General features: G+C 47.3%; 2 protein-coding genes across 2 annotated transcripts in view; one reads left to right on the forward strand and one right to left on the reverse strand.

Moving 5' to 3' along the window:
* Positions 1 to 27,593, forward strand: part of SLC39A11 (solute carrier family 39 member 11) — a 258,516-nt gene that overhangs the window by 22,098 nt on the left and 208,825 nt on the right. The gene's annotated exons all lie outside the window — the stretch shown is intronic.
* On the reverse strand, positions 641 to 19,903 carry SSTR2 (somatostatin receptor 2). The gene is made up of 2 exons (XM_075580089.1): positions 19,481 to 19,903; positions 641 to 3,129 (listed from the first exon to the last, which is right to left on the reverse strand). The coding sequence occupies exon 2, from the start codon at positions 3,039 to 3,041 to the stop codon at positions 1,923 to 1,925; it is 1,119 nt and encodes a 372-aa protein (XP_075436204.1). The 5' UTR covers positions 3,042 to 3,129; positions 19,481 to 19,903; the 3' UTR covers positions 641 to 1,922.

The following is a 27,593-nucleotide window of genomic DNA, read 5'->3' on the forward strand; positions in this document are numbered from 1 at the left end:
TGTTATTATTTTTTCAAAACTTTGGCCCAGGCTTCCCCCTACCATTGCATTGTTGCTTGGGACAGATGAACTTGGTTTTTTGGCATTGCTGTGGGGCTTTGGTAACCTTTGCTTATGGACCATTAGGTGCTGTATTCTACCTGTGTCAGGTGTTGATAATTAGAGAGACGATTTGGGTTGATTTTGCCTGGTATTGAATATACCGTTCAGGGGTCACACACATTTCCCTATTCGCAGGGAGGTTTTTTTTATCTCAGGATTTAAGGGTAGTACCCCTGGTCTCTGGGAACAAGCCTGAAGAAGGGGCTCACCCCCCCCCCAAAAAAAAATGTTGCCCCCTTATTTCCCTGTACCCCTCTTTCCCCTGCTTTTCCCTCCCTTCCCTCGTGTTGCATTCCTTTTTAGTTACTTTTCTACAAACGTTGTTCACACTGGATGCTGGGGTAAATAATACACATTTCACTATTTTCCAATTTCAGTGTGCATATGTCTACACATGTATTTCACGATATTAAATTTTATTTGGCCTATGCTTACATTTTCGTTGTATCCTTTTTGAGTGCTGGGAACCTCCCTATTTTTCCCGCCTCAGCACCCAGCATTTAGTCTGTGTGTGACCCAAATTAAAGCCCCCCCCCGCCCCCCCAGCAGAATGCTTCTTTAAAACCTAAAGACTGCAGCCTTTATCACTTCCATCTGTACACATGGTGCTCACATTTAAAAATGCCTCCTGCCTGTATCTAACCTACTGTACATGTGTATCTGATAACCAGGCTGCTGTCATCCACTATTCTGTCCTGAGCATTGTGCTCGAGGCAAAACTCAAAGCAACTGTTAGGGGTACGGGGAGGGTAATATCGCGGCAAAACACAGGAACCCGACGTGGCTGCCCCAGATCATCACGTACAATCTCAAACTAATATCATAACAAAACTATATCTCATGTGTTTAAAACCTCTCTGCTGCCAGCAGGGCGGCGATGGCTGTAGGAGAGCGAAACCGGCAGTGCCACATGAGTGGCCACTTGTTTTATAAGGGACATGGTTGGTGGCACCTCTCCAGTATACCAGAATGATGACCGACTGACGTCACTACCTATATAAGGGTCTATATTTCCGAAGACGTGTTGCTGCGTAAGACACCTGCAGGAAGAGATCTGATGGCACATTGGCTGTAAAGGGATATTTTGACTAAACCGTGCTGCACAGTGTTTTATAGTAACAGCCTGGTATCCGTCCTTAACCAAGAGTCACTAGAGAACCGTAAGAATTTGTGGCAAACTGGTGGAATAAAGTATAACGGAGGCTTCAGAGGGGAAGTTTGCTGCTTCAGTCGCCCCACCCTACCATCAGAATGTCCCCAAGTAGGCAATGCTGCTGGCATTACTCCAATCTCTGCCAGTGTCTGACTCCGTCATCATGGTAATCCAGCCTGACCGCATACCCCAGCTAATAACCAATGACAAGCGGCTCCGTTGTGCCAGGATATTAGTGTTGGTAAAAGGGCAGGGGAGATGGTCTGGGTTCCAAAAACATGGTAAGCTTGGCAAAGGTCTGGGGTCTTCCAAGCGTATTGCGCTCCCAGTATGGCTGTACATTGCAACACACAGGTCTATCAATTATTACCCCTTTCCCAACTTCATTTACCCAATATGCTTCAATGGGGTCTCATTCACTGAAACTAGCATAATGTCATAATTTGGTGCGGAACCCCCATAGCTCACTCTGGGATCCCTGCATCTTGGCAGCCATGAATATATTCGGGCAACAGAAGGGTCCTTCCACAGTCTTCCAAACATGAGCTGTTGGTTTAGATAATCTTCCAGAGCCTGGAGGCCTCCAATCTATACTCAGGATGCAAGTCGGGAGGTCTCCAAAATGGTATACTCCGACCATAGTCTGGAGGTCTCTAATCTTTTGTATTCAGATGCTAGTCTGAAGGTCTCCGTTGAGAAGGGTTCGCTGAGTCTCTGTGGTTTCGTTAAATCTGGACTTGTCTTGTTTGCTGTCACTCCGGTCTGCTTCATCCATGCCGCTGACCCTGGACAGGCACAAGACATTCTGAAAGCTCTTCTTGAAGTTGTCGGAGAGGAAGGCGTACAGGATGGGGTTGGCACAGCTGTTGGCGTAGCTCAGAACTACCACAAAGTCCCACATGGCTTTCAACCCGGGGGTTGGCACAATCAAGAGGGATACAGAGGAGACATTAAAGATGTAGAAGGGGAGCCAGCAGAAGATGAAAACGGCCACCACTATGGACACCATTCTGGTGACCTTCTTTTCTGACCGCTTTCTCTTAGAAGAGCAAACTCTTATCCCTGAGGATTTTACTTTGATTATGATGAAGAGATAACAGAGGCAGATGATGCTTAGTGGAACCAGAAAGCCCAGGATGAAGGCGTAGATTATAAAACCGGTGTACCATGCGCCAGAATTTCCAGGCCAGATAATGGTGCAGCTGCTTCTTCCATAGTGACTTTGCACACCAGCATAAGTCATAATGGGCATGATAACCAAGAGGGAAATGGTCCACACTGCAACATTGACCATTTTGGCCGTCCTGGGTCTCCTCCATTTGGCAGACCTGATAGGTTGAACAACAGCCAGGTACCTATCTATGCTCATGACAGTCAAACAGAATATGCTGGTAAATTGGTTGATTCCATCCACCGTCATGATAATGCGGCAGATGACCTTGCCAAACGGCCAGTGGACCAAAGCCACTTGCATGGCCAGAAAGGGCAGGCCGAGCATGAACAGCTCATCGGCAATGGCCAAGTTGAGTATGTAGATGTTGGTGATGGTCTTCATCTTGGCATAGCGGAGGATGACGTAGATAACCAGGGTATTCCCGCAGAGTCCGACTACACACACCACAAAGTAAATGAAGGTGAGGATGGCGTTGCTCGTCATGTCATAGTAGGCAGATGTGGCGTTACTGGACGCATTGGTGGGTGTCTCTGTGGAGAAATTGTCAAACTGCAACAGCGAGGAGAACCAGCACTCCGTGACATTTGGCAGCTCTGAGTAATCCTGCTCCATCTTGCTGTCGGCTCCTGGGAGGGGTTGCCAGTCCTCAACGTGCTCCTGGTGGAGATTTTGTTTTTAAAGCTTTTGGGCTTTATGGGATCTGAAGGCACAAGAAAAAAAGCAAGAAAAGCATCAGAAACATAGAAATTGACGGCAGATAAGAACCGGCCCTCCCAGTCAGCGGCTCAGTCGTTTTGACTGAGCCACCTGTGCTGGAGCAGGGATATCCTTAAGACCTGACCTGTTGGGGTTCCCGGAGGACAGGAGTTGGGAAACACGGCTTTACTGTATTAGCCCTACTACCTCTGGCAGGCTTTTCCATAAATCTACCACCTCCTCACCCGAGTACATCCTCACATTTCCCCTGCGCCTCCCACCCTCCAGCTTCAGAGAATGACCTCTTGTTCTAGCTCTTCTCTCTCTCTGAAATGTACTTCCATACTGCACCCTTTTATATATAAACAAATAAAAGGAAAGAGCAGTGAAATCAGCGCTAATGCTGTTGATATAAAACAGTGACAATATAAGTAACAGAAGTTAATATAATAAACTTTAAACTTAAAGTAGGGGCTGCCTAGGCAAAATATGGTTAACACAGACCAATAGAAACAAGGCGCCGGTTCTTTGTATTTACCCTTTTATATATGTGACCATCACTCCCCCTCTGCCTTCTCTCCTCCGAGGTGACTCTGTACACGTCGAGGTCCTTTTTGTAATCATCTCTGGCGAATGAAAGCAGCAGTTCCTGGCCAAGTGCATTTGAGCCCTTTATAAGCCTCCCTTTCCTTAACCCCTTCACTGCCAGAACTACATGCAACAGGTTAAACTAGCTCCACCACGCCGACCCATGCTTGGTTTGCCATGTTCACATTGTGTGTTGCCCTCACCTCTAGCGCTCTACTCTAAAGCTGGAGAAGTCTGGAGAGTCTTATTTCCCATAGTAGTTTTGGGCAGGGTCTTCAGAGGGGCATTAAGAGTGTCTGACCGTGGGCATCATCTGTCGAGCATTTTCATTCTAGCAGTATCTGTTGAACTTGAGCTGTCATACTTAACACAGCTGTACATTACAGCATGCTTATTTTTCTGAAGGTTTGGAGTAATGAATGCAGCTGTACTAGGTGTTTAGTTGTTTTCACAAAACTCTTGGCTGTGGAGGAACCTACAGACCGTGACCAATGCAATAACATTTCCAGTGACTATATACAAATGTATTCGGGGACAATACAAGGAGCTTTCAAAAGAACTGTTCATCCCAAGGGCAGTACTAAGGACTCGGGGCCATCCCTTAAGGTTGGAGGAAAGGAGATGTCACCAGCAACAAAGGAAAGGGTTCTTTACAGTAAGGGCAGTTACAATGTGGAATTCATTACCCATGGAGACTGTGATGGCAGATACAATAGATTTGTTCAAAAAAAAGGTTGGACATCATTTTAGAAAGGAAAGGTATACAGGGATATACCAAATAAGTATACATGGGAAGGATGGTGATCCAGGGAGTAATCTGATTGCCAATATGTGGAGTCGGGAAGGAATTTATTTATTTTTCCCCTTATTTTTCCACATTGGATGATATGACTCTGGGGTTTTTTTGTTTGCCTTTCTCTGGATTAAAATATGTAAATATAAATATAGGATAAAGTATCTGCCGTCTAAATGTAACATAGGTTGAACCCGATAAACGTGTCTTTTTTTCAACCTCATCTACTCCGGTATGTAACTATGTGACTCCCCTCCCATTAGATTCCTTTCCATGTAGAGGTGTCTGGGAACGATCAAACCTCCCCTATTAATGCCATGCAGAGTATCACGGGAAAACCATTCGGTCCTTCAGCGTCTATAGCACTAGGAAGGGTGGCCACTTTCACTCGTGGTTTTGGTGTAGAGAAATGTTTTGTGTTGTTGCTTTGCCAGAACTTCTTTGGATATGTACACAGGTAGTGTTGTGCATTAGGCTTTTGAGACTGCAGAGGTCTCTATATAGAAATTAAATCAATAATCCCCCTTTTTTTGCGCAAAAGTTATTTTTTTTTGTTTTAAAATGTTTAACCAGTTAACCCCTCCCTGTAACTCCTCCTGTTGCTCCATATAACCCCTCCCTATAACTCCTTCAATTGATCCATATAACCCCTTCTTATAACTCCTCATTACCCTTTATAACCCCCCTATAACTCCTCCTATTACTCCATATAACCTCTCCCTATAACTTACCCCATATACTGTAACCGCTCCCTATAACTTCTATTAGCCCATATACCCGCTCCCTATAATTCCTCCTCCTGTTGCTTCATATAAACGCCCCTATAATTCCTCTTATTACCCCATATACCCACTCCCTATAACTCCTATTACCCTATATAACCGCTCACTATAACTCCTCTTATTACTCCATATAACCTCTCCCTATAACACCACCTATTGCCCCTTATACCCACTCCCTAGACCTCCTCCTATTGCCCCATATAGCCTCTCCTTATAACTCTTTATATTCCTCGATATAACGTCCCAAATCATTGCCAAATAGAATGATACAGCAGGTCTTGGGTACAGTACATTGATGCAAAGATGCACTTGTTCCAAATGACTCTCTACACAGCTACAATGCTACACTCTGCAGTCTTTAACTCCTAAACTACAATGCTACACTCTGCCGTCTTTAACCCCTAAACTACAATGCTACACTCTGCCGTCTTTAACCCCTAAACTACAATGCTACACTCTGCCGTCTTTAACCCCTAAACTACAATGCTACACTCTGCCGTCTTTAACTCCTAAACTACAATGCTACACTCTGCCGTCTTTAACTCTTAAACTACAATGCTACACTCTGCCGTCTTTAACCCCTAAACTACAATGCTACACTCTGCCGTCTTTAACTCCTAAACTACAATGCTACACTCTGCCGTCTTTAACTCCTAAACTACAATGCTACACTCTGCCGTCTTTAACCCCTAAACTACAATGCTACACTCTGCCGTCTTTAACTCTTAAACTACAATGCTACACTCTGCCGTCTTTAACCCCTAAACTACAATGCTACACTCTGCCGTCTTTAACTCCTAAACTACAATGCTACACTCTGCCGTCTTTAACTCCTAAACTACAATGCTACACTCTGCCGTCTTTAACTCCTAAACTACAATGCTACACTCTGCCGTCTTTAACTCCTAAACTACAATGCTACACTCTGCCGTCTTTAACCCCTAAACTACAATGCTACACTCTGCAGTCTTTAACTCCTAAACTACAATGCTACACTCTGCAGTCTTTAACTCCTAAACTACAATGCTACACTCTGCCGTCTTTAACTCCTAAACTACAATGCTACACTCTGCCGTCTTTAACTCCTAAACGACAATGCTACACTCTGCCGTCTTTAACCCCTAAACTACAATGCTACACTCTGCCGTCTTTAACTCCTAAACTACAATGCTACACTCTGCCGTCTTTAACCCCTAAACTACAATGCTACACTCTGCCGTCTTTAACTCCTAAACTACAATGCTACACTCTGCCGTCTTTAACTCCTAAACTACAATGCTACACTCTGCCGTCTTTAACCCCTAAACTACAATGCTACACTCTGCCGTCTTTAACTCTTAAACTACAATGCTACACTCTGCCGTCTTTAACCCCTAAACTACAATGCTACACTCTGCCGTCTTTAACTCTTAAACTACAATGCTACACTCTGCAGTCTTTAACTCTTAAACTACAATGCTACACTCTGCCGTCTTTAACTCCTAAACTACAATGCTACACTCTGCCGTCTTTAACTCCTAAACTACAATGCTACACTCTGCCGTCTTTAACTCCTAAACTACAATGCTACACTCTGCCGTCTTTAACTCCTAAACTACAATGCTACACTCTGCCGTCTTTAACTCCTAAACTACAATGCTACACTCTGCCGTCTTTAACTCCTAAACTACAATGCTACACTCTGCCGTCTTTAACCCCTAAACTACAATGCTACACTCTGCCGTCTTTAACTCTTAAACTACAATGCTACACTCTGCCGTCTTTAACTCCTAAACTACAATGCTACACTCTGCCGTCTTTAACTCCTAAACTACAATGCTACACTCTGCCGTCTTTAACTCCTAAACTACAATGCTACACTCTGCCGTCTTTAACTCCTAAACTACAATGCTACACTCTGCCGTCTTTAACCCCTAAACTACAATGCTACACTCTGCCGTCTTTAACTCTTAAACTACAATGCTACACTCTGCCGTCTTTAACTCCTAAACTACAATGCTACACTCTGCCGTCTTTAACTCCTAAACTACAATGCTACACTCTGCCGTCTTTAACCCCTAAACTACAATGCTACACTCTGCAGTCTTTAACTCCTAAACTACAATGCTACACTCTGCCGTCTTTAACTCCTAAACTACAATGCTACACTCTGCCGTCTTTAACCCCTAAACTACAATGCTACACTCTGCAGTCTTTAACTCCTAAACTACAATGCTACACTCTGCCGTCTTTAACTCCTAAACTACAATGCTACACTCTGCCGTCTTTAACCCCTAAACTACAATGCTACACTCTGCCGTCTTTAACTCCTAAACTACAATGCTACACTCTGCCGTCTTTAACCCCTAAACTACAATGCTACACTCTGCCGTCTTTAACTCCTAAACTACAATGCTACACTCTGCCGTCTTTAACCCCTAAACTACAATGCTACACTCTGCCGTCTTTAACTCTTAAACTACAATGCTACACTCTTCCGTCTTTAACTCTTAAACTACAATGCTACACTCTTCCGTCTTTAACTCCTAAACTACAATGCTACACTCTGCCGTCTTTAACTCCTAAACTACAATGCTACACTCTTCCGTCTTTAACTCTTAAACTACAATGCTACACTCTGCCGTCTTTAACTCCTAAACTACAATGCTACACTCTGCCGTCTTTAACCCCTAAACTACAATGCTACACTCTTCCGTCTTTAACTCTTAAACTACAATGCTACACTCTGCCGTCTTTAACTCCTAAACTACAATGCTACACTCTGCCGTCTTTAACTCCTAAACTACAATGCTACACTCTGCCGTCTTTAACTCCTAAACTACAATGCTACACTCTGCCGTCTTTAACTATTAAACTACAATGCTACACTCTGCCGTCTTTAACTCCTAAACTACAATGCTACACTCTGCCGTCTTTAACTCTTAAACTACAATGCTACACTCTGCCGTCTTTAACTCTTAAACTACAATGCTACACTCTGCCGTCTTTAACTCCTAAACTACAATGCTACACTCTGCCGTCTTTAACTATTAAACTACAATGCTACACTCTGCCGTCTTTAACTCCTAAACTACAATGCTACACTCTGCCGTCTTTAACTCTTAAACTACAATGCTACACTCTGCCGTCTTTAACTCCTAAACTACAATGCTACACTCTGCCGTCTTTAACTCCTAAACTACAATGCTACACTCTGCCGTCTTTAACTCCTAAACTACAATGCTACACTCTGCCGTCTTTAACTCCTAAACTACAATGCTACACTCTGCCGTCTTTAACTCTTAAACTACAATGCTACACTCTGCCGTCTTTAACTCCTAAACTACAATGCTACACTCTGCCGTCTTTAACTCTTAAACTACAATGCTACACTCTGCCGTCTTTAACTATTAAACTACAATGCTACACTCTGCCGTCTTTAACTCCTAAACTACAATGCTACACTCTGCCGTCTTTAACTCCTAAACTACAATGCTACACTCTGCCGTCTTTAACTCTTAAACTACAATGCTACACTCTGCCGTCTTTAACTATTAAACTACAATGCTACACTCTGCCGTCTTTAACTCTTAAACTACAATGCTACACTCTGCCGTCTTTAACTCTTAAACTACAATGCTACACTCTGCCGTCTTTAACTATTAAACTACAATGCTACACTCTGCCGTCTTTAACGCCTAAACTACAATGCTACACTCTGCCGTCTTTAACCCCTAAACTACAATGCTACACTCTGCCGTCTTTAACTCTTAAACTACAATGCTACACTCTGCCGTCTTTAACCCCTAAACTACAATGCTACACTCTGCCGTCTTTAACTCCTAAACTACAATGCTACACTCTGCCGTCTTTAACCCCTAAACTACAATGCTACACTCTGCCGTCTTTAACTATTAAACTACAATGCTACACTCTGCCGTCTTTAACTCCTAAACTACAATGCTACACTCTGCCGTCTTTAACCCCTAAACTACAATGCTACACTCTGCCGTCTTTAACTCCTAAACTACAATGCTACACTCTGCCGTCTTTAACTCCTAAACTACAATGCTACACTCTGCCGTCTTTAACCCCTAAACTACAATGCTACACGCTGCCGTCTTTAACCCCTAAACTACAATGCTACACTCTGCCGTCTTTAACTCCTAAACTACAATGCTACACTCTGCCGTCTTTAACCCCTAAACTACAATGCTACACTCTGCCGTCTTTAACTCCTAAACTACAATGCTACACTCTGCCGTCTTTAACTCCTAAACTACAATGCTACACTCTGCCGTCTTTAACTCTTAAACTACAATGCTACACTCTGCCGTCTTTAACTCCTAAACTACAATGCTACACTCTGCCGTCTTTAACTCCTAAACTACAATGCTACACTCTGCCGTCTTTAACTCCTAAACTACAATGCTACACTCTGCCGTCTTTAACCCCTAAACTACAATGCTACACTCTGCCGTCTTTAACTCCTAAACTACAATGCTACACTCTGCCGTCTTTAACTCCTAAACTACAATGCTACACTCTGCCGTCTTTAACCCCTAAACTACAATGCTACACTCTGCAGTCTTTAACTCCTAAACTACAATGCTACACTCTGCCGTCTTTAACTCTTAAACTACAATGCTACACTCTGCCGTCTTTAACTCCTAAACTACAATGCTACACTCTGCCGTCTTTAACCCCTAAACTACAATGCTACACTCTGCCGTCTTTAACCCCTAAACTACAATGCTACACTCTGCCGTCTTTAACTCCTAAACTACAATGCTACACTCTGCCGTCTTTAACTCTTAAACTACAATGCTACACTCTGCCGTCTTTAACCCCTAAACTACAATGCTACACTCTGCCGTCTTTAACCCCTAAACTACAATGCTACACTCTGCCGTCTTTAACTCCTAAACTACAATGCTACACTCTGCCGTCTTTAACTCTTAAACTACAATGCTACACTCTGCCGTCTTTAACTCCTAAACTACAATGCTACACTCTGCCGTCTTTAACCCCTAAACTACAATGCTACACTCTGCCGTCTTTAACTCCTAAACTACAATGCTACACTCTGCCGTCTTTAACCCCTAAACTACAATGCTACACTCTGCCGTCTTTAACTCTTAAACTACAATGCTACACTCTGCCGTCTTTAACCCCTAAACTACAATGCTACACTCTGCCGTCTTTAACCCCTAAACTACAATGCTACACTCTGCCGTCTTTAACTCCTAAACTACAATGCTACACTCTGCCGTCTTTAACCCCTAAACTACAATGCTACACTCTTCCGTCTTTAACTCTTAAATTACAATGCTACACTCTGCCGTCTTTAACTCCTAAACTACAATGCTACACTCTGCAGTCTTTAACTATTAAACTACAATGCTACACTCTGCCGTCTTTAACTATTAAACTACAATGCTACACTCTGCCGTCTTTAACTCCTAAACTACAATGCTACACTCTGCCGTCTTTAACTCTTAAACTACAATGCTACACTCTGCCGTCTTTAACTCCTAAACTACAATGCTACACTCTGCCGTCTTTAACTCCTAAACTACAATGCTACACTCTGCCGTCTTTAACTCTTAAACTACAATGCTACACTCTGCCGTCTTTAACTCCTAAACTACAATGCTACACTCTGCCGTCTTTAACTATTAAACTACAATGCTACACTCTGCCGTCTTTAACTCCTAAACTACAATGCTACACTCTGCCGTCTTTAACTCCTAAACTACAATGCTACACTCTGCCGTCTTTAACTCCTAAACTACAATGCTACACTCTGCCGTCTTTAACTCCTAAACTACAATGCTACACTCTGCCGTCTTTAACTCCTAAACTACAATGCTACACTCTGCCGTCTTTAACTCCTAAACTACAATGCTACACTCTGCCGTCTTTAACTATTAAACTACAATGCTACACTCTGCCGTCTTTAACTCCTAAACTACAATGCTACACTCTGCCGTCTTTAACCCCTAAACTACAATGCTACACTCTGCCGTCTTTAACTCTTAAACTACAATGCTACACTCTGCCGTCTTTAACCCCTAAACTACAATGCTACACTCTGCCGTCTTTAACCCCTAAACTACAATGCTACACTCTGCCGTCTTTAACTCCTAAACTACAATGCTACACTCTGCCGTCTTTAACTCTTAAACTACAATGCTACACTCTGCCGTCTTTAACTCTTAAACTACAATGCTACACTCTGCCGTCTTTAACTCTTAAACTACAATGCTACACTCTGCCGTCTTTAACTCCTAAACTACAATGCTACACTCTGCCGTCTTTAACTCCTAAACTACAATGCTACACTCTGCCGTCTTTAACTCCTAAACTACAATGCTACACTCTGCCGTCTTTAACCCCTAAACTACAATGCTACACTCTGCCGTCTTTAACCCCTAAACTACAATGCTACACTCTGCCGTCTTTAACTCCTAAACTACAATGCTACACTCTGCCGTCTTTAACTCCTAAACTACAATGCTACACTCTGCCGTCTTTAACCCCTAAACTACAATGCTACACTCTGCCGTCTTTAACTCCTAAACTACAATGCTACACTCTGCCGTCTTTAACTATTAAACTACAATGCTACACTCTGCCGTCTTTAACTCCTAAACTACAATGCTACACTCTGCCGTCTTTAACTCTTAAACTACAATGCTACACTCTGCCGTCTTTAACTCTTAAACTACAATGCTACACTCTGCCGTCTTTAACTCTTAAACTACAATGCTACACTCTGCCGTCTTTAACTCCTAAACTACAATGCTACACTCTGCCGTCTTTAACTCTTAAACTACAATGCTACACTCTGCCGTCTTTAACTCCTAAACTACAATGCTACACTCTGCCGTCTTTAACTATTAAACTACAATGCTACACTCTGCCGTCTTTAACTCCTAAACTACAATGCTACACTCTGCCGTCTTTAACCCCTAAACTACAATTTCGGTCTTCCGATTCATAGCTACAGTTTTCCAAACCACATATACTGTAATTCCTCCCCAACTCCTCCTATTGCCCCATATAACCACTCCCTATAACTCCTCCTATAACTCCATATAACTTCTCCTATTACCCCATATAACCGCTCCCTATAACTCGTCCTATTACCCATATAACCTCTCCCTATAACTCCTTCTATTACCCCATGTAATCCGCTCTCTATATTTCATCCTATTACCCCATATAACTGCCCCCTATAACTCCTCCATTACCCCATGTAACTACTCCTTTTAACTCCTCCTATTCCCCCATATAACCGCCCCCTATAACTCCTCCATTACCCCATATAACCTCTCCCTATAATTCCTCCAGGATGGGCTGCAGGGGAGCAATGATGGCCTTAGGCTACGCTTATAGTGCCGGCTACGGCAACGTCAGGCTACGGTTGCTGGAAAAATCAAATAGAGATGACTTCCAGCGATCGCGACCAAGTGTCAATGTGTTTTGTTGCGAAGTCGCTGCCTCCGTCACTGGCACTATAAGGGCAGACTTAGTCCCAGGGGTTGGCGGCTGTGTGGTGGAGATGGAAATAGGAGAGGCCGCAGGCTGCAGCGGGGGTGTAGGCCTTGGGGAGCCTGATTGCAAGTTACAGGAGAGTTTGGAGAAAAAGGAAAGATCAGAACAGAATCTGCTTAAGGAAGAAGAGAACCGAGCTGTATTGCAGATGTAAGGCTGAGTCCCCAGTCTTCACTGTGGCACACGCGCCTGGCGGGGGGGGGCGGGGGCAGCGCGTGCACAGCGCTACACCGCGATCGGCGGTCTGAGGGAAGGTTTGCGACAGGATGGGGCGTGGCTGTGTGTTTGCGGGGGAGTGGCCATGACGTCCCGCGGCTGGTTCACCCTCATTGGCTGAACCGCCGGCGGGGGCGTGGCCACGCCTCCGTCGCAAACACTGAACTAAAATTCCCCTGCCTGCCTGAAAACCTGTCGCGCACCGCTGGGGAAAGGTGCGCGACAAGGTAGGAACTGGGACCGGAGGTACTGGGGGGGCGGGGCTTGATCGCACAGCGCACGCCTCGGTGCGCTGTAGTAGTTAGTGGGACCGCAGCCTAACAGTAAGAAAGCAGAGTTGGAGTAAGAAAACATTAAATGTCGTGGTTCTAAGGAAAGCGTGCGCAAGAAGGAAAGAAACCGTCTGCGCGATACATTTGGTGAGTTTTCTAAAATAGCATTGGATCCTGTCAAACAGAAACGTTCCCTCTTGAAAACAATTGATATGCTAACCCCCAGTGCTGAGCAGGGAGCAGGGCGAGGCGCCGATTCATGTTTTGGAACAAGAAGCCAGAACCCCAGTAAGAGTCACATTAAAAGTTCTCAAGATAACATAAGTTTGGAGACGCCTAAAAGAAATGGGAGAGAAACTAGATCTCAGAACCAGTCTGTGAAGCCTAAAGATAAAACAGAGACTGAAACAGAGAACTTATCCCAGGAAAACTCTGACTCAGATCCTGACAGTTTAAATCAATCACCTGCCAAGAAAAACCCCAAAGGGTAAAACTGCTAAAGAAAGGAAAGCAAAGGACCGGCGGCAAAAAGTTTCTACAGGAGAAGGTAACAGCCCTGAAATAGGGTACCAAGACTTCCGGGAAGGGGACTCACATCACGGTGTATCAGGCTGTGAGCAAGGATCTATTCCAGAGAATAGCAGAAGCAGCGGAAGATCTGGTAGAAAGCCCATTACATGCAACGGAAGTAACAGACACCTGTGAAGTTGGGTTATCTCAGACTCCCACCCTGGGAGAAGTTACAGAGATTTCAAAGAACTCTGGAGAGCAGCAAAGTACGAACCTAGAAACTCTGGGAGGACATCAGGTGGAAAGGGAGTTTGTACCCATGAGTAGTGAGCCAGAGAACCCATGCTCACCTGGACTTACAGAACCACCCCCTGCTTATTAGTAGGTCCTGTGATTCAGAACTCTGAGATGGAGAACAGCAGGTGGTAATTAGCAGCAATGGAGACAGCATTAACTCTGTAGTGCCTGGGAGTTAAATGAAGGTTGTAGAGAATGAAATTGCTGCTCCTATGCAGATAGTTCCTTATAATAGAGTGGCCCAATCAGAAGATGGGGTAAAGTAATGGTATTAAAGTAACCCCAGTTCATACAGCACCTCTTTCAGCCTGGAGTGGGAGGTCCTTTGTGAGTGCTGTGGCCAGAAATGCACAACCTTTGAAAAGGAGAAATGTGGTAAGGTTGAGGTATAAAGGCAGAGAGGAGATAAACCCTGACAGGATTTTTATTGGAAGACATCTATTAAAAGAATCCTTGGGCTTCAGAGCAGATGAACTTTATGCACTTATTCATATTCCAGGCCCTTGTGAGTATGATGTCAGGTTAAAGAGACCTCAAGCTTTGGACTATTTCTGGACAAGATATGAGAGTATTAAAAACACTGAATTATGGAAGTCTTTTGTAGCTATTCCTGAGTCTAAACCAGAAATAAATAAAAAAGTCTGTAACAATTCTCTTCAGACACGAGTCAGTTCCAATATCAGATATTCTGATATGGCTTGGCAGACAATGTGAAGTATTGGCTCCACCTACAAGAATCATGGATAAAGAGGACATATGGATAGGTGGCTGGAAAGTGCAAGTCAGATTTTGGCGACATGGCAATGTTACAAAACATCTGCCCAACTTTTTCTTCATTGGAAGAGAAAAAGGAAATTGTTTTTACTATGGTCAGCCAACCTTGTGCCATAGATGTATTTCAGCCAGACACTTAAGCAATTCTTGTGATGTTCTAAAATGCAACTTATGCCAGTCCTTGGCCACGAGAGGGCAAATTGTACAAAGATTAAATGTAATTTATGCAATAAATTTGGACATTCCTATATGAATTGCGCATAAGCATGGCATAATATTTCAAAACGATGGCATAATATTTCAAAAGTATGGGAGCAGGAAGTGGGCTTTGAAGACAATGAAGCACTTTATTACCGAGCCCTGAAAGATGCAGACAGAATATGTCCGGTTCCGCCTAGGGATGGCGTTTGTCCTGATTCTCCTGGGTTCAGAGCTTGTCTTGATACGCCTGTGGATGGAGTTTGCCCGGATCCACGTACAGAAGAAACAATTATAGATAGTGTAAACATGGCCCAGGGAATGTCAGAAGACCCCTTAGAGGGAACCTCCTCAAATTTACTTCCAGCAGGGAAACAATCTGCGGAAATAGATGACCCTACTATGATGGTAATCCAAGTGGGAAAAAAATTAAAATAAAGAAAAACACAGAGCGCAGAATTGGGTACAGGCAAAAAAAAGGAAGAAGGGCACGGTAAAAACACTTGGAGGGACTCCTTTAAATCCTTCAGGTCCTGCTGGTAAAGTCCTGAGGTGCCTGTAAAGAATCGTTTTTATGCTCTTAGGAGGGACTGGGGTTCAAGAGTGGAAGACCCTGATGAAGTAGAGGAGCTTTCCTTATCCGAAGAGGAGCATAATATGGACGTTTCCATAGTGACAGACTCGGACATGATCCCACCTTTGGTGACCATTAAGAGGTTTGGGTCATTGGGGGATAATGCGGGGAAAAAGAAAAAGAAGTAATATCGTTTTTTTTTGTGTGACTAAAAATGTTTGTTTATAAATTAATCTGGCAATTAGGGCTCTTATTTAGTTTCAATTAAAAATGTATATGTGAAGTTGCTGTTGAGAGGAGAACGGTTGGAACAAATGCTGAGCTAATATGTATATAGTGTAAATTCGTACATAATGTGCAGTTTCTGTTTGTAAATTGTTCTATGAAATGTAATGCTGGAATTTTTTTTTTCAATGAAAAAAGAGTTCCTCCTATAATCCCATATAATTCCTCCTATAAGCCCTCCCTATAACTCCTCCTATTACCCCATTTACACCACTCCCTATAGCTCATCCTATTACCCCATATAACCGCTCCCTATAACTCCTATAGCCCCATATAACCTCTCCCTATAACACCTCCTATTACCCCATTTAAACTGCTCCCTATAACTCATATAACCCCATATAACCATCCCTCTTATCGCTTGCTGTTAAATCCTGGCACAAATAGGAGAAGTGTCTTAGTTCCCAGCATTAATGCCAAGAAAAGCATGTTCCAAATGATTTTGTACCCATCCAACGGCCAAACCCCGCTTGCTGAAGCGTTGGGAGACCTCTGCCAGTGACGCAGCAATCTGTTATTGCCTGCGTGTTTTTTCTTTATCGATTTTCATGGTTATTACTTGCTAACGGGAAACGTTTTGACGCGCTCCTCGCACCCCCTCAAAAATCCACTGGCGATATAAAGATGTGGGCAGCTGGCAGCGTCTGGACAAGATACTCTGCACCCTTCTGTGGTGCAGCTTGTTCCCATTTAGGGACTTATTCTATATTCCACAAACAGCCGTCTCAGCCGCCTCTGCAACTATATAATAAGGCCCGGGGGGTGGGTTTCCTTTAACTAACAAACAATGCAGTTTAACCTCTTCACAGCGTGGCCCCTTCTGGCGTCACATGAGTTAAATAGCATTTGGGAGGGGGTGTCACATTTTGACTGCTATCCGCCCCGGTGGCCGTATCAACAGGACTGACCCCTGCGTTTTCCGGCTCATCGGACAGGACGGGGGTGGGATAATTGGCTCTCTTTTGTTTGCTTCTGACATCGGAGTGACGGGATAATTGCAGTGCAGCGTGTCTCCGGGGTTGCCCGGCACCGAACTGGTTAATAAGCACCTGTGCTGTTGATGCAGCTGGCGATGCATTGCTGCCGTCCCCAGCGTGCGGTGCAAGGGGCTGCGCCGGCAGCTGCAGCGGTTTGAAATTCTTCGCCTGTCGCCACGTTTCACCTGACCGTAAATGCCTCCGAGCAGGGGGGGAGGCCAATTCCCGTCCTCAAGGGCCACCAACAGGTCAGGTTTTTAGGATATCCCTGCTTCAGCACAGGTGGCTCAATCAGTCGACGTCACCTGTGCTGAAGCCGGGGCTGATTGAGCCACCTGTGCTGAAGCTGGACTATCCTGAAAACCTGACCTGTTAGTGGCCCTTGAGGACTGGGGTTGGCCGCCCCTGCCTTAGACACCGGATTATTTTCGTTGCTGCCCAGTACTTCAATTTGCCGAAAGAGCAAATGCCACTTGCAGCAAAAGGTTAATTATCACAGAAAGTAATTGATAACCATGCGGAAGGTTTGAGAGCGTACCACTATTTTTATTTTATCAACCCCAAGTCCCGCAATTCTCCCCCTTCGCCCCCTCCCCACCATTCCCCCCCTCCCCCTCCCCACCTGCCCCCTCCCCACCATTCCCCCCCCTGCCCCCTCCCCACCAGTCTCCCCATTTCCAAGCTTCATTCCTCATTGTAAAGAATAATGTTTTTTGTTTTCTGCCCTTTCTACGAATATTTCCTAAATCCCCCAGCCACGGGGGCCACTACTTTCTTTAAGCCGCTGTTTTTTTTGGGGGGGCGGGGGGGGTTACCCGGATTGAGAAGAGGCAGCGCCAACTTGCACGCAGGTGTTACATTGAGTTACCGGCTGCACACAAGCTGGTGCTGTAGCCACTTCCAGCTGCCTCCCCGGCACTGCAGGGGTTAACGTGCGAACAATTTAAAGTAAAAATTGTTTTCTGCCTCCGCTGCACTTTCTCTCCCCCCCATCCTTCTCTCCCCCACTCCCCCCCATCCTTTCTCTCCCCCCCATCCTTCTCTCCCCCACTCCCCCCCCATCCTTTCTCTCCTCCCCCATCCTTCTCTCCCCCATCCTTTCTCTCCCCCCCATCCTTCTCTCCCCCACTCCCCCCCCCATCCTTTCTCTCCCCCCATCTTTCTCTCCCCCACTCCCCCCCCATCCTTTCTCCCCCCCCATCCTTTCTCTCCCCCCCATCCTTCTCTCCCCCACTCCCCCCCCATTCTTTTCTCTCCCCCCCCATCCTTCTCTCCCCCACTCCCCCCCCCCACCCTTTCTCTCCCCCCCATCCTTCTCTCCCCCACTCCCCCCCATCCTTTCTCTCCCCCCCATCCTTCTCTCCCCCACTCCCCCCCATCCTTTCTCTCCCCCCGATCCTTTCTCTCCCCCCCCATCCTTTCTCTCCCCCACTCCCCCCCATCCTTTCTCTCCCCCCCATCCTTCTCTCCCCCACTCCCCCCCCATCCTTTCTCTCCCCCCCCCATCCTTCTCTCCCCCACTCTCCCCCATCCTTTCTCTCCCCCCCCCATCCTTCTCTCCCCCACTCCCCCCCCTATCCTTTCTCTCCCCCCCATCCTTCTCTCCCCCACTCCTCACCCATCCTTTCTCTCCCCCCCATCCTTTCTCCAGAACCGTTTCCCCGGGGAATAATTTAGCAGGCTGACATATTGCTCCGTTTTGCTCAGGCATATTGTGCAGACCCATGAAACATCGCCCGCCTGCGGCTGAAAGCGTCGCTCGCTCCCTCCCTCTCTCCCTCTTTCTTCCTCTCTCTCCCCCCTCCCTCTCTCTCCCTCTGCCCCTCTCTCACTCCCCCCCTCTCACCCTCTCTCTCTACCTCTCTCTTCACCTCTCTCCCCCTCTCTCTACTTCTCTCCCTCTCTCTCTCTCCCACTTTCTCTCTCTTTCTCACCCTCTCCCCCCCCCCCCCGTGTTTAAGATCTGCCAGTGAGTCGTTCTAATATAATAATCCCGGCGCTTTGCATGGAAAGCAAAACCGCACAGGGCTCCTTCACACTAAAGTCACTGATAAGATTAGCAAAAGTTCCTATTTACTTTAAAACGGTCAAACAGAATTCAATGAATAGCGACGGCAAATAGCCAGAAATGCAAAATATATATATATATATTAGACATGCAAATGAGCGTACAGTAATATTTGCTATATATATTGCTGTGTACAGTATAGGCACACAGGGATTGTAATATGCAGGGATAGCATTTAATATGCATCAGGTATCAAGGTGAAGGTAGAGAACGGCAATCTCTGAGCCAGGGCGCTGACAATTTTCTGAGCCAGGGAGCTGACAATCTAGCGTTGACTCGGAAGGCATACAGAGAGACGGTGAGAGGGGTTGCAGGTGGATTGAGGATCTTTTTGCAGCGCTGGGCGGGTGAGTAAGTGCGATTACTAGCCGGGGAGTGACCACCGAGATGTTTGAGAAGGGGAATGGTGTGAGATGCAAGCATGGTTATAAAGGGTTACTGGTCTCTCAATGTGCCTTATATACAGAAATAAATCTACTCACCTCTCTCTGGATCCCGAGGTTTACAAGGCGAGAGAAAATCCTTTTTTTACTCCCAAATTGCACCATTCCAGGGTCTCCTCTCGCCTCCCCCAGCTGCCCGAAGTTTGTCACCTGTAGCAGGTTACCGAGTCCTCTGCAGCCTCCTTTTCCTTCCAGCAACTTGTTATTTTTGAGAGAGCCGTGCAATGTGTGCGCTAAGGAGTAGTGTGGCCGGTTCCTGCCTCCCTGTAGAGGTGGTCTCGCAGCTGATCCCTGGCACAGCTTGCCCGTGTGCGTGTGTGCTCAGGCTCAGGCTGCATCTGGCTGGGTTTCCAGGAGCGAGCGTGGAGTAGGCGCACAGCTTTCCTGCCACTCACACACAGATGGTGCTCAAGCCAAAGAAGCTCTGTAAAAGTGCATCTCTGAACAGCTGAATGCAGCAGGTCCTTCCCAAGCACAGAACCCAGTGTCCTGCGTCACCACCGTCACAGATCAATGTGTGTGTGTGTGTGTGTGTGTGGATCTGTAAGTGGTTGTGTTGGCTCTGGAGAAATGAGAAAAGGTGTTTCCCGCTGTTGGAGGGTCCTCAACACATCGCCAACACTATGCCGCTCAGTAACATGGTCCTCACAGAAATAGTGTACGCTCTTCTGCGCAGCGACTCCCTTCCCTCCTGTAAGTTTTATGCCTGAAGCGCTTATTCCCATTATATGTTATATTATTATGTCCCGTGTGTCACTGCTGGGATCCCTGGAGATCCAAGCACAGTACAAGAGTTAATCGCAGGAAAGTGCTTTGTGGTGTCCACAATGCACACGTGTGCCCGACGTTTCGGTCCCCAGGGGGGACCTTCTTCAGGGGTGAAGAACCTGGGGACCGAAACGTCGGGCGTATATGTGTGTGCATTGGGGACCCAATAAAGCACTTTTATTTGATTTAAACTTGCGCTGTGCCAGTATATTGGATCTCTAGGGATCCTCACACACTATATAACTACTTACCCTTTACTGTGCCCCACACTTACCTCTGCTGAGGTTTTTTTTCAGTGTGTGCTGTCTGTCTGTCTCTCGAAAAATTATTATTATCGTATATTTGAGGTGCCAACATGTTCTGCAGCGTGGTACAATTTGGTACAGGGGGTATATATGTATATATATATATATATATATATATATATATCTGCCTAAGACATGTGAATGTGCTCACAAGTGATCTTTTTATTTGATATATATATATATATATATATAATATGCTTGTGTGTGTGTATATATACACGTTAATATTTCCATATACATATATATATATATATATATATATATATATATATATATATATATATATATATATAATGTTTTATGTATGAGTGTAAATATTTGTACACAAGTTCTTCACGGATGAAATGATAGAGCTCTTATCTTTTAAAATGTTTTGGTTGACCAATCGCTGTGAGGTTTTAAAAACCCTGTACTAAAAATGTCAGCGGTGACGTTGAGTTCACTTGGCAATGCGTTGCAGGCCCCTCCGGCAGTGAAGGCGTTAAGCGCACCTTTGCAGGGGGCCTGTCCACAGTTGTATCTGGCAGACAGGCGGCAGTACTTCCTGCGCCGTGTCCGCTCGCAGAGGTAATCCTCCGAATCGCGGATGTTAAATCAGACGGCGGGCAGACGGATTAGTCCAGGGGACGGCCAACTCCAGCCCTCAAGGGCCACCAACAGGTCAGGTTTTCAGGATATCCCTGCTTCAGCACAGGTAGCTCAATCAGTTCCTACTTCAGTCGAAGATTGAGCCACTTGTGCTGAAGCAGGGATATCCTTAAAACCTAACTCCAGTCCTCAAGGGCCACCTATGTTCCATCACATGGGATTTGGAAGACCCCAAATATTGGCCATCTTTTTATCGTGCATCCAGTACAGAACGGGGGGTGTTTCTGGGGGTGGGGGGGGGGGGGGAGAAGGGCGTTCCTAGGAATAACGGGGTTAATTTTCATTGTGTACTTTTTCCCCTGCCTCTCATGGATTGCTGCCTTAACAAGGACTCGCTGTGCGCTAATCGGTAGATGGATTAGTCATTGAGTCCTTGTCAGGCCCGGGGAACCCGCGGGAAAGCAGTCACATGAAGGAGACAGAGACGGGGATGAGTTACAGGGCCGCTTGGATTTGGATGTTGCACAGATAATGTCCGGCTTTGCTTGTTAGATCAGGTCCACTTGGAGGGGTCAAGTGCGGTTCGGAGGGAGCTGGGGGTCTCAGTTGTATTGGACATCAGGGACACGTACCTCTCATCTCCTCCTAATACACAGGCATCAGGGACACGTACCTCTCACCTCCTCCTAATACACAGACATCAGGGACACGTACCTCTCACCTCCTCCTAATACACAGACATCAGGGACACGTACCTCTCACCTCCTCCTAATACACAGACATTAGGGACACATACCTCTCACCCCCTCCTAATACACAGGCATCAGGGACACGTACCTCTCACCTCCTCCTAATACACAGACATCAGGGACACGTACCTTTCATCTCCTCCTAATACACAGGCATCAGGGACACGCACCTCTCACCCCCTCCTAATACACAGACATCAGGGGCACATACCTGTCACCTCCTCCTAATACACAGACATTAGGGACACGCACCTCTCACCCCCTCCTAATACACAGACATCAGGGACACGTACCTCTCATCTCCTCCTAATACACAGGCATCAGGGACACATACCTCTCACCCCCTCCTAATACACAGGCATCAGGGACACATACCTCTCATCTCCTCCTAATACACAGACATCAGGGACACATACCTCTCACCCCCACCTAATACACAGGCATCAGGGACACGTACCTCTCACCACCTTCTATTACACAGACATCAGTGACACGCACCTCTCACCTCCTCCTAATACACAGACATCAGGGGCACATACCTCTCACCTCCTCCTAATACACAGACATTAGGGACACGCACCTCTCACCCCCTTCTAATACACAGACATCAGGGACACGTACCTCTCATCTCCTCCTAATACACAGGCATCAGGGACACATACCTCTCACCCCCTCCTAATACACAGGCATCAGGGACACGTACCTCTCACCACCTTCTATTACACAGACATCAGGGACACGCACCTCTCACCCCCTCCTAATACACAGACATCAGGGACACGTACCTCTCACCCCGTCCCAGGGCCACCATTAAGGGGGGGAGGAGCGTTGGGCCAGCTGCCCAGGGTCTCGCAGTAGCGCTTGTAACCAGCTTCCTTCACACAACTTTCTCTGCTCATTTTCACCTCTGAGTCACTCGGAACCTAACACCGTGCGTTACACATTCACCGCGCCGGTTACGGGCTCATCACTAACCGCGCTGGGGAAGTAATCCGATGGTCTCCTAACCCAAGGGTGCGCAAACTTGCCCCCCTGTCTGCGCTCCCCCCCCCCCTCCTGCTCGCGCTCCCCCCCCCCCTCCTTACCATGTCTCCGGCATCAAATGACGCAGAGGGGTCATTTGACGCCACGTTGCCATGGCGACGCTTCACCAGAGACAAGATAAGTGAAGTTGCAGAGGCCTCAAGCGGTTCCCCCGGCATTTCATTTAAACGCCTTCGGGAAGAGCGCGGGACCTTTGCGACCGCCCGTGCCCCGCCCCACTGAAAAATCTTGCACCCCTCAGTTTGTGCACCCCTGTCCAAACCGTTACATGTGCTCTTCTGCTTGAGACAGGGGGGGGGGCTCAACTCCAGTCCTCAAGACCCCCCAACAGGTCAGGTGGCTTGTCCAAAAATACTGGACAAAATGGTGAACGGTGCAACGCGCGTGAGAATGGTTGGCGAGGAATGTAATATAGTTGCGCATGCACGTGGCGCGCGCGTTTAGTGCCTGTAGGCCAAACAGTGACGTGCGTGGCTAGGAGGCGTGGCCATGATGTCACAACGGTAGGCCGTACTGTGATTGGCTCACAGTGTCACGTGGCACGGCAGCCGCTGGTAAAACCCACATTTCTTTGTATTTCCCCACAGCTGCCGCGCCAACGCTGCCTGCCGGGCGCCCGCGCGTGTCGGCACTGGATAAACTGTCACATGGAGACAGCTATTTATCATTGCGTCACGCGCTCCAGCGCTTAGGATAATAGCAGCCGCGGAAGAATGTTATTTATAAATGACCTGAATGTTACGTCGTTTTTTTTCCAAATTCTCACCAATTTATATTCTGTTCTGTAAAAAATCTGGGGAAGGGTCTTGAGTAAGTGGGAGTGGGAGTGGGAGTGGGAGGGAGTGGGAGTGAGTGGGAGGGAGTGGGAGTGGGAGGGAGTGGGAGGGAGCGCCCTTCCAAGGATTTTTTTTAGGAAATAGAATATGAGATAGTGCAAATTGATGCAAATTGGCGGGAAATTTAGAACAAATGACGTAATGGTCAGATCATTTATAAATAACTGACCTGCAGTCATACAGGCCCATGGTGAGCAATACTGCACCCCTCCTCATCCTCTCTCCCCTTATCCTCTCACCTTCCCACCCCCCTTGTCCTCACCCCACCCCTCATCCTCTCACCCCTTCCCTCATCCTCTCACCCCCTCCCTTCATCCTCTCTCATACCCCCTCCCTTCATCCTCTCTCATACCCCCTCCCTTCATCCTCTCTCATACCCCCTTCATCCTCTCATACCCCCTCCCTTCATCCTCTCATACCCCCTTCCTTCATCCTCTCTCATACTCCCTCCCTTCATCCTCTCATACCCCCTCCCTTCATCCTCTCATACCCCCTCCCTTCATCCTCTCTCATACGCCCTCCCTTCATCCTCTCATACCCCCTCCCTTCATCCTCTCATACCCCCTTCCTTCATCCTCTCTCATACCCCCTCCCTTCATCCTCTCATACCCCCTCCCTTCATCCTCTCTCATACCCCCCTTCATCCTCTCTCATACCCCCCCTTCATCCTCTCTCATACCCCCTCCCTTCATCCTCTCTCATACCCCCTCCCTTCATCCTCTCATACCCCCTCCCTTCATCCTCTCATACCCCCTCCCTTCATCCTCTCATACCCCCTCCCTTCATCCTCTCATACCCCCCTTCATCCTCTCTCATACCCCCCCCTTCATCCTCTCTCATACTCCCTCCCTTCATCCTCCCATACCCCCTCCCTTCATCCTCTCTCATACCCCCTCGTTCATCCTCTCATACCCCCTCCCTTCATCCTCTCTCATACCCCCCCCTTCATCCTCTCTCATGCCCCCTCCCTTCATCCTCTCTCATACCCCCTCCCTTCATCCTCCCATACCCCTTCCCTTCTTCCTCTCTCATACCCCCTCCCTTCATCCTCTCCCATACCCCCTCCCTTCATCCTCCCATACCCCCTCCCTTCATCCTCCCATACCCCTTCCCTTCTTCCTCTCTCATACCCCCTCCCTTCATCCTCCCATACCCCCTCCCTTCATCCTCTCTCTTACCCCCTCCCTTCATCCTCCCATACCCCCTCCCTTCATCCTCCCATACACCCTCCCTTCATCCTCCCATACCCCTTCCCTTCTTCCTCTCTCATACCCCCTCCCTTCATCCTCTCCCATACCCCTTCCCTTCTTCCTCTCTCATACCCCCTCCCTTCATCCTCCCATACCCCTTCCCTTCTTCCTCTCTCATACCCCCTCCCTTCATCCTCTCATACCCCCTCCCTTCATCCTCTCTCACCCCCCCCCCCCCCCCCAGAGACTCCCTAAACGCAGAAGGCCTGGGCGTTTCGGATAGGTAGCAGTAGCTCTCTCTTGGGCCTTGGGAAATGACGGGCGGCTCCATCGCTTGGCTCCATCGCTTGGCATCACCCCGTGGCTTACATTTAACCCATTCCATTGCCAGGCGGCCCGGCAACACTTGGCAATGCAAGGCTATGCCATCCCTGGGTGCAAAATAGTTCAATCAGGGGTCGGGCAACTCCAGTCCTCAAGGGCCACCAACAGGTCAGGTTTTCAGGATATCCCTGCTTCAACACAGGTGGCTCAATCAGAGGCAGGTGGCTCAATCAGTCTTCGACTGAGCCGCCTCTGCTGAAGCAGGGACTGTTTGAGCCGCCTCTGCTGAAGCAGGGACTGTTTGAGCCATCTATGATGAAGCAGGGACTGATTGAGCCACCTGTGCTTAAGCAGGGAATGATTGAGCCCCCTGTGCTGAAGCAGGGTCTAATTCAGCCAGCTGTGCTGAAGCTGGGATATCCTGAAAACCTGACCTGTTGGTGGCCCTTGAGGGCTGGAGTTGCCCGACTCTGGGTTAAGTCCATGAGGAAAACCAAATAGCAAAGCTATTAAGATGCAGTAGAAAGAACTGCCCCTTTCTGAAATCGCCTGCTCTTTCTTACGTGGGGGCGGCCACACATTCTGCCATCTAACCTGCTTTTTTTGCTTCTTCACTGCCAATAACGGGACGCATTTCCAGCTGGGGGAGAGGGGGTATTTATTTGGGATACATATTGTTCTCCGGTCAGTCCTGAGTTTCTAGCTCTTGTTCCTACAGCTCCCCCCGGATAGGCGACCTGGAGACTGTCGCCTCCCCCCCTGTGTCTGCCGGGAACCCACGTGGACCCTCGCTAGATAATTGAGTTTAATGTCTTAATTGCTGGTTTTCCTCCCTCCTCTATTTATCCGGCGTTTCCACGTTTGATTTGGGATCGTGTGGTAATTGCTCCCCAGAGCGTTCAGTTCTCCGAGGTTTTATCCCGTGTGTAAGTTCTTAACGTTTGTTGGACTTCTGGATAATTGCGAGCGACAAAAGGCGAACGGTTTTCTGTCCGCAGACGCGAGGGAGACGGTGCTGCCGGAGGAAACGCACGAGTACACCGGCGGCAAGATATTAAAAAGCTCCATTACATTTTATTCTGAACTCGGTTTTTAACCCATTAGTAGCTACTTTAAAGAAATATCAACAGATGCCGTCAAATCTATTGTGCTGTATGTCTTTATTTATGTAGCGCCAAAAGTGTGCTCAGCGCTTCACAAAGAATACAGCACAGGGGATTATAATAATACAATAAGCGCAGCAAAATCAGACAATGGGGAAGGAAATCCCTGTCCCGAAGAGCTTACAATCTAAGTGGTATGATGGGAGAGTTACAGAGACAGCAGGTGAGGGAATACGTGCAGTAGATGGCAGTGCCTGGCCTTGATGGTGGGTAAGTGCAGTAGATGGCAGTGCCTGGCCTTGATGGTGGGTAAGTGCAGTAGATGGCAGTGCCTGGCCTTGATGGTGGGTAAGTGCAGTAGATGGCAGTGCCTGGCCTTGATGGTGGGTAAGTGCAGTAGATGGCAGTGCCTGGCCTTGATGGTGGGTAAGTGCAGTAGATGGCAGTGCCTGGCCTTGATGGTGGGTAAGTGCAGTAGATGGCAGTGCCTGGCCTTGATGGTGGGTAAGTGCAGTAGATGGCAGTGCCTGGCCTTGATGGTGGGTAAGTGCAGTAGATGGCAGTGCCTGGCCTTGATGGTGGGCAAGTGCAGTAGATGGCAGTGCCTGGCCTTGATGGTGGGTAAGTGCAGTAGATGGCAGTGCCTGGCCTTGATGGTGGGTAAGTGCAGTAGATGGCAGTGCCTGGCCTTGATGGTGGGCAAGTGCAGTAGATGGCAGTGCCTGGCCTTGATGGTGGGTAAGTGCAGTAGATGGCAGTGCCTGGCCTTGATGGTGGGTAAGTGCAGTAGATGGCAGTGCCTGGCCTTGATGGTGGGTAAGTGCAGTAGATGGTAGTGCCTGGCCTTGATGGTGGGTACGTGCAGTAGATGGCAGTGCCTGGCCTTGATGGTGGGTAAGTGCAGTAGATGGCAGTGCCTGGCCTTGATGGTGGGTAAGTGCAGTAGATGGCCGTGCCTGGCCTTGATGGTGGGTAAGTGCAGTAGATGGCAGTGCCTGGCCTTGATGGTGGGTAAGTGCAGTAGATGGCAGTGCCTGGCCTTGATGGTGGGTAAGTGCAGTAGATGGCAGTGCTTGGCCACCATGGGTGGTAGGAGTGACTGTGGGTGTGGGACAGTGGCTATGAGTGCAGGGTGTTGGGATGCTTAATTTGTGGGGCGGGTTTTAAGGTTAGTCAGTATTAAAGCAGATGGTTAACACCATTTACAGGGGAAGACTCCTGGCTGCAGGCAAATTACAGTCGCAC

The sequence above is a fragment of the Ascaphus truei genome, chromosome 22 (genome assembly GCF_040206685.1).
Source record: "Ascaphus truei isolate aAscTru1 chromosome 22, aAscTru1.hap1, whole genome shotgun sequence".
NCBI classification, from domain to species: domain Eukaryota; kingdom Metazoa; phylum Chordata; class Amphibia; order Anura; family Ascaphidae; genus Ascaphus; species Ascaphus truei.

Coding starts and splice junctions, on each gene's coding strand:
- SSTR2 (XM_075580089.1), bottom strand. CDS start 3,041: ATGGAGCAGGATTACTCAGAGCTGCCAAATGTCACGGAGTGCTGGTTC.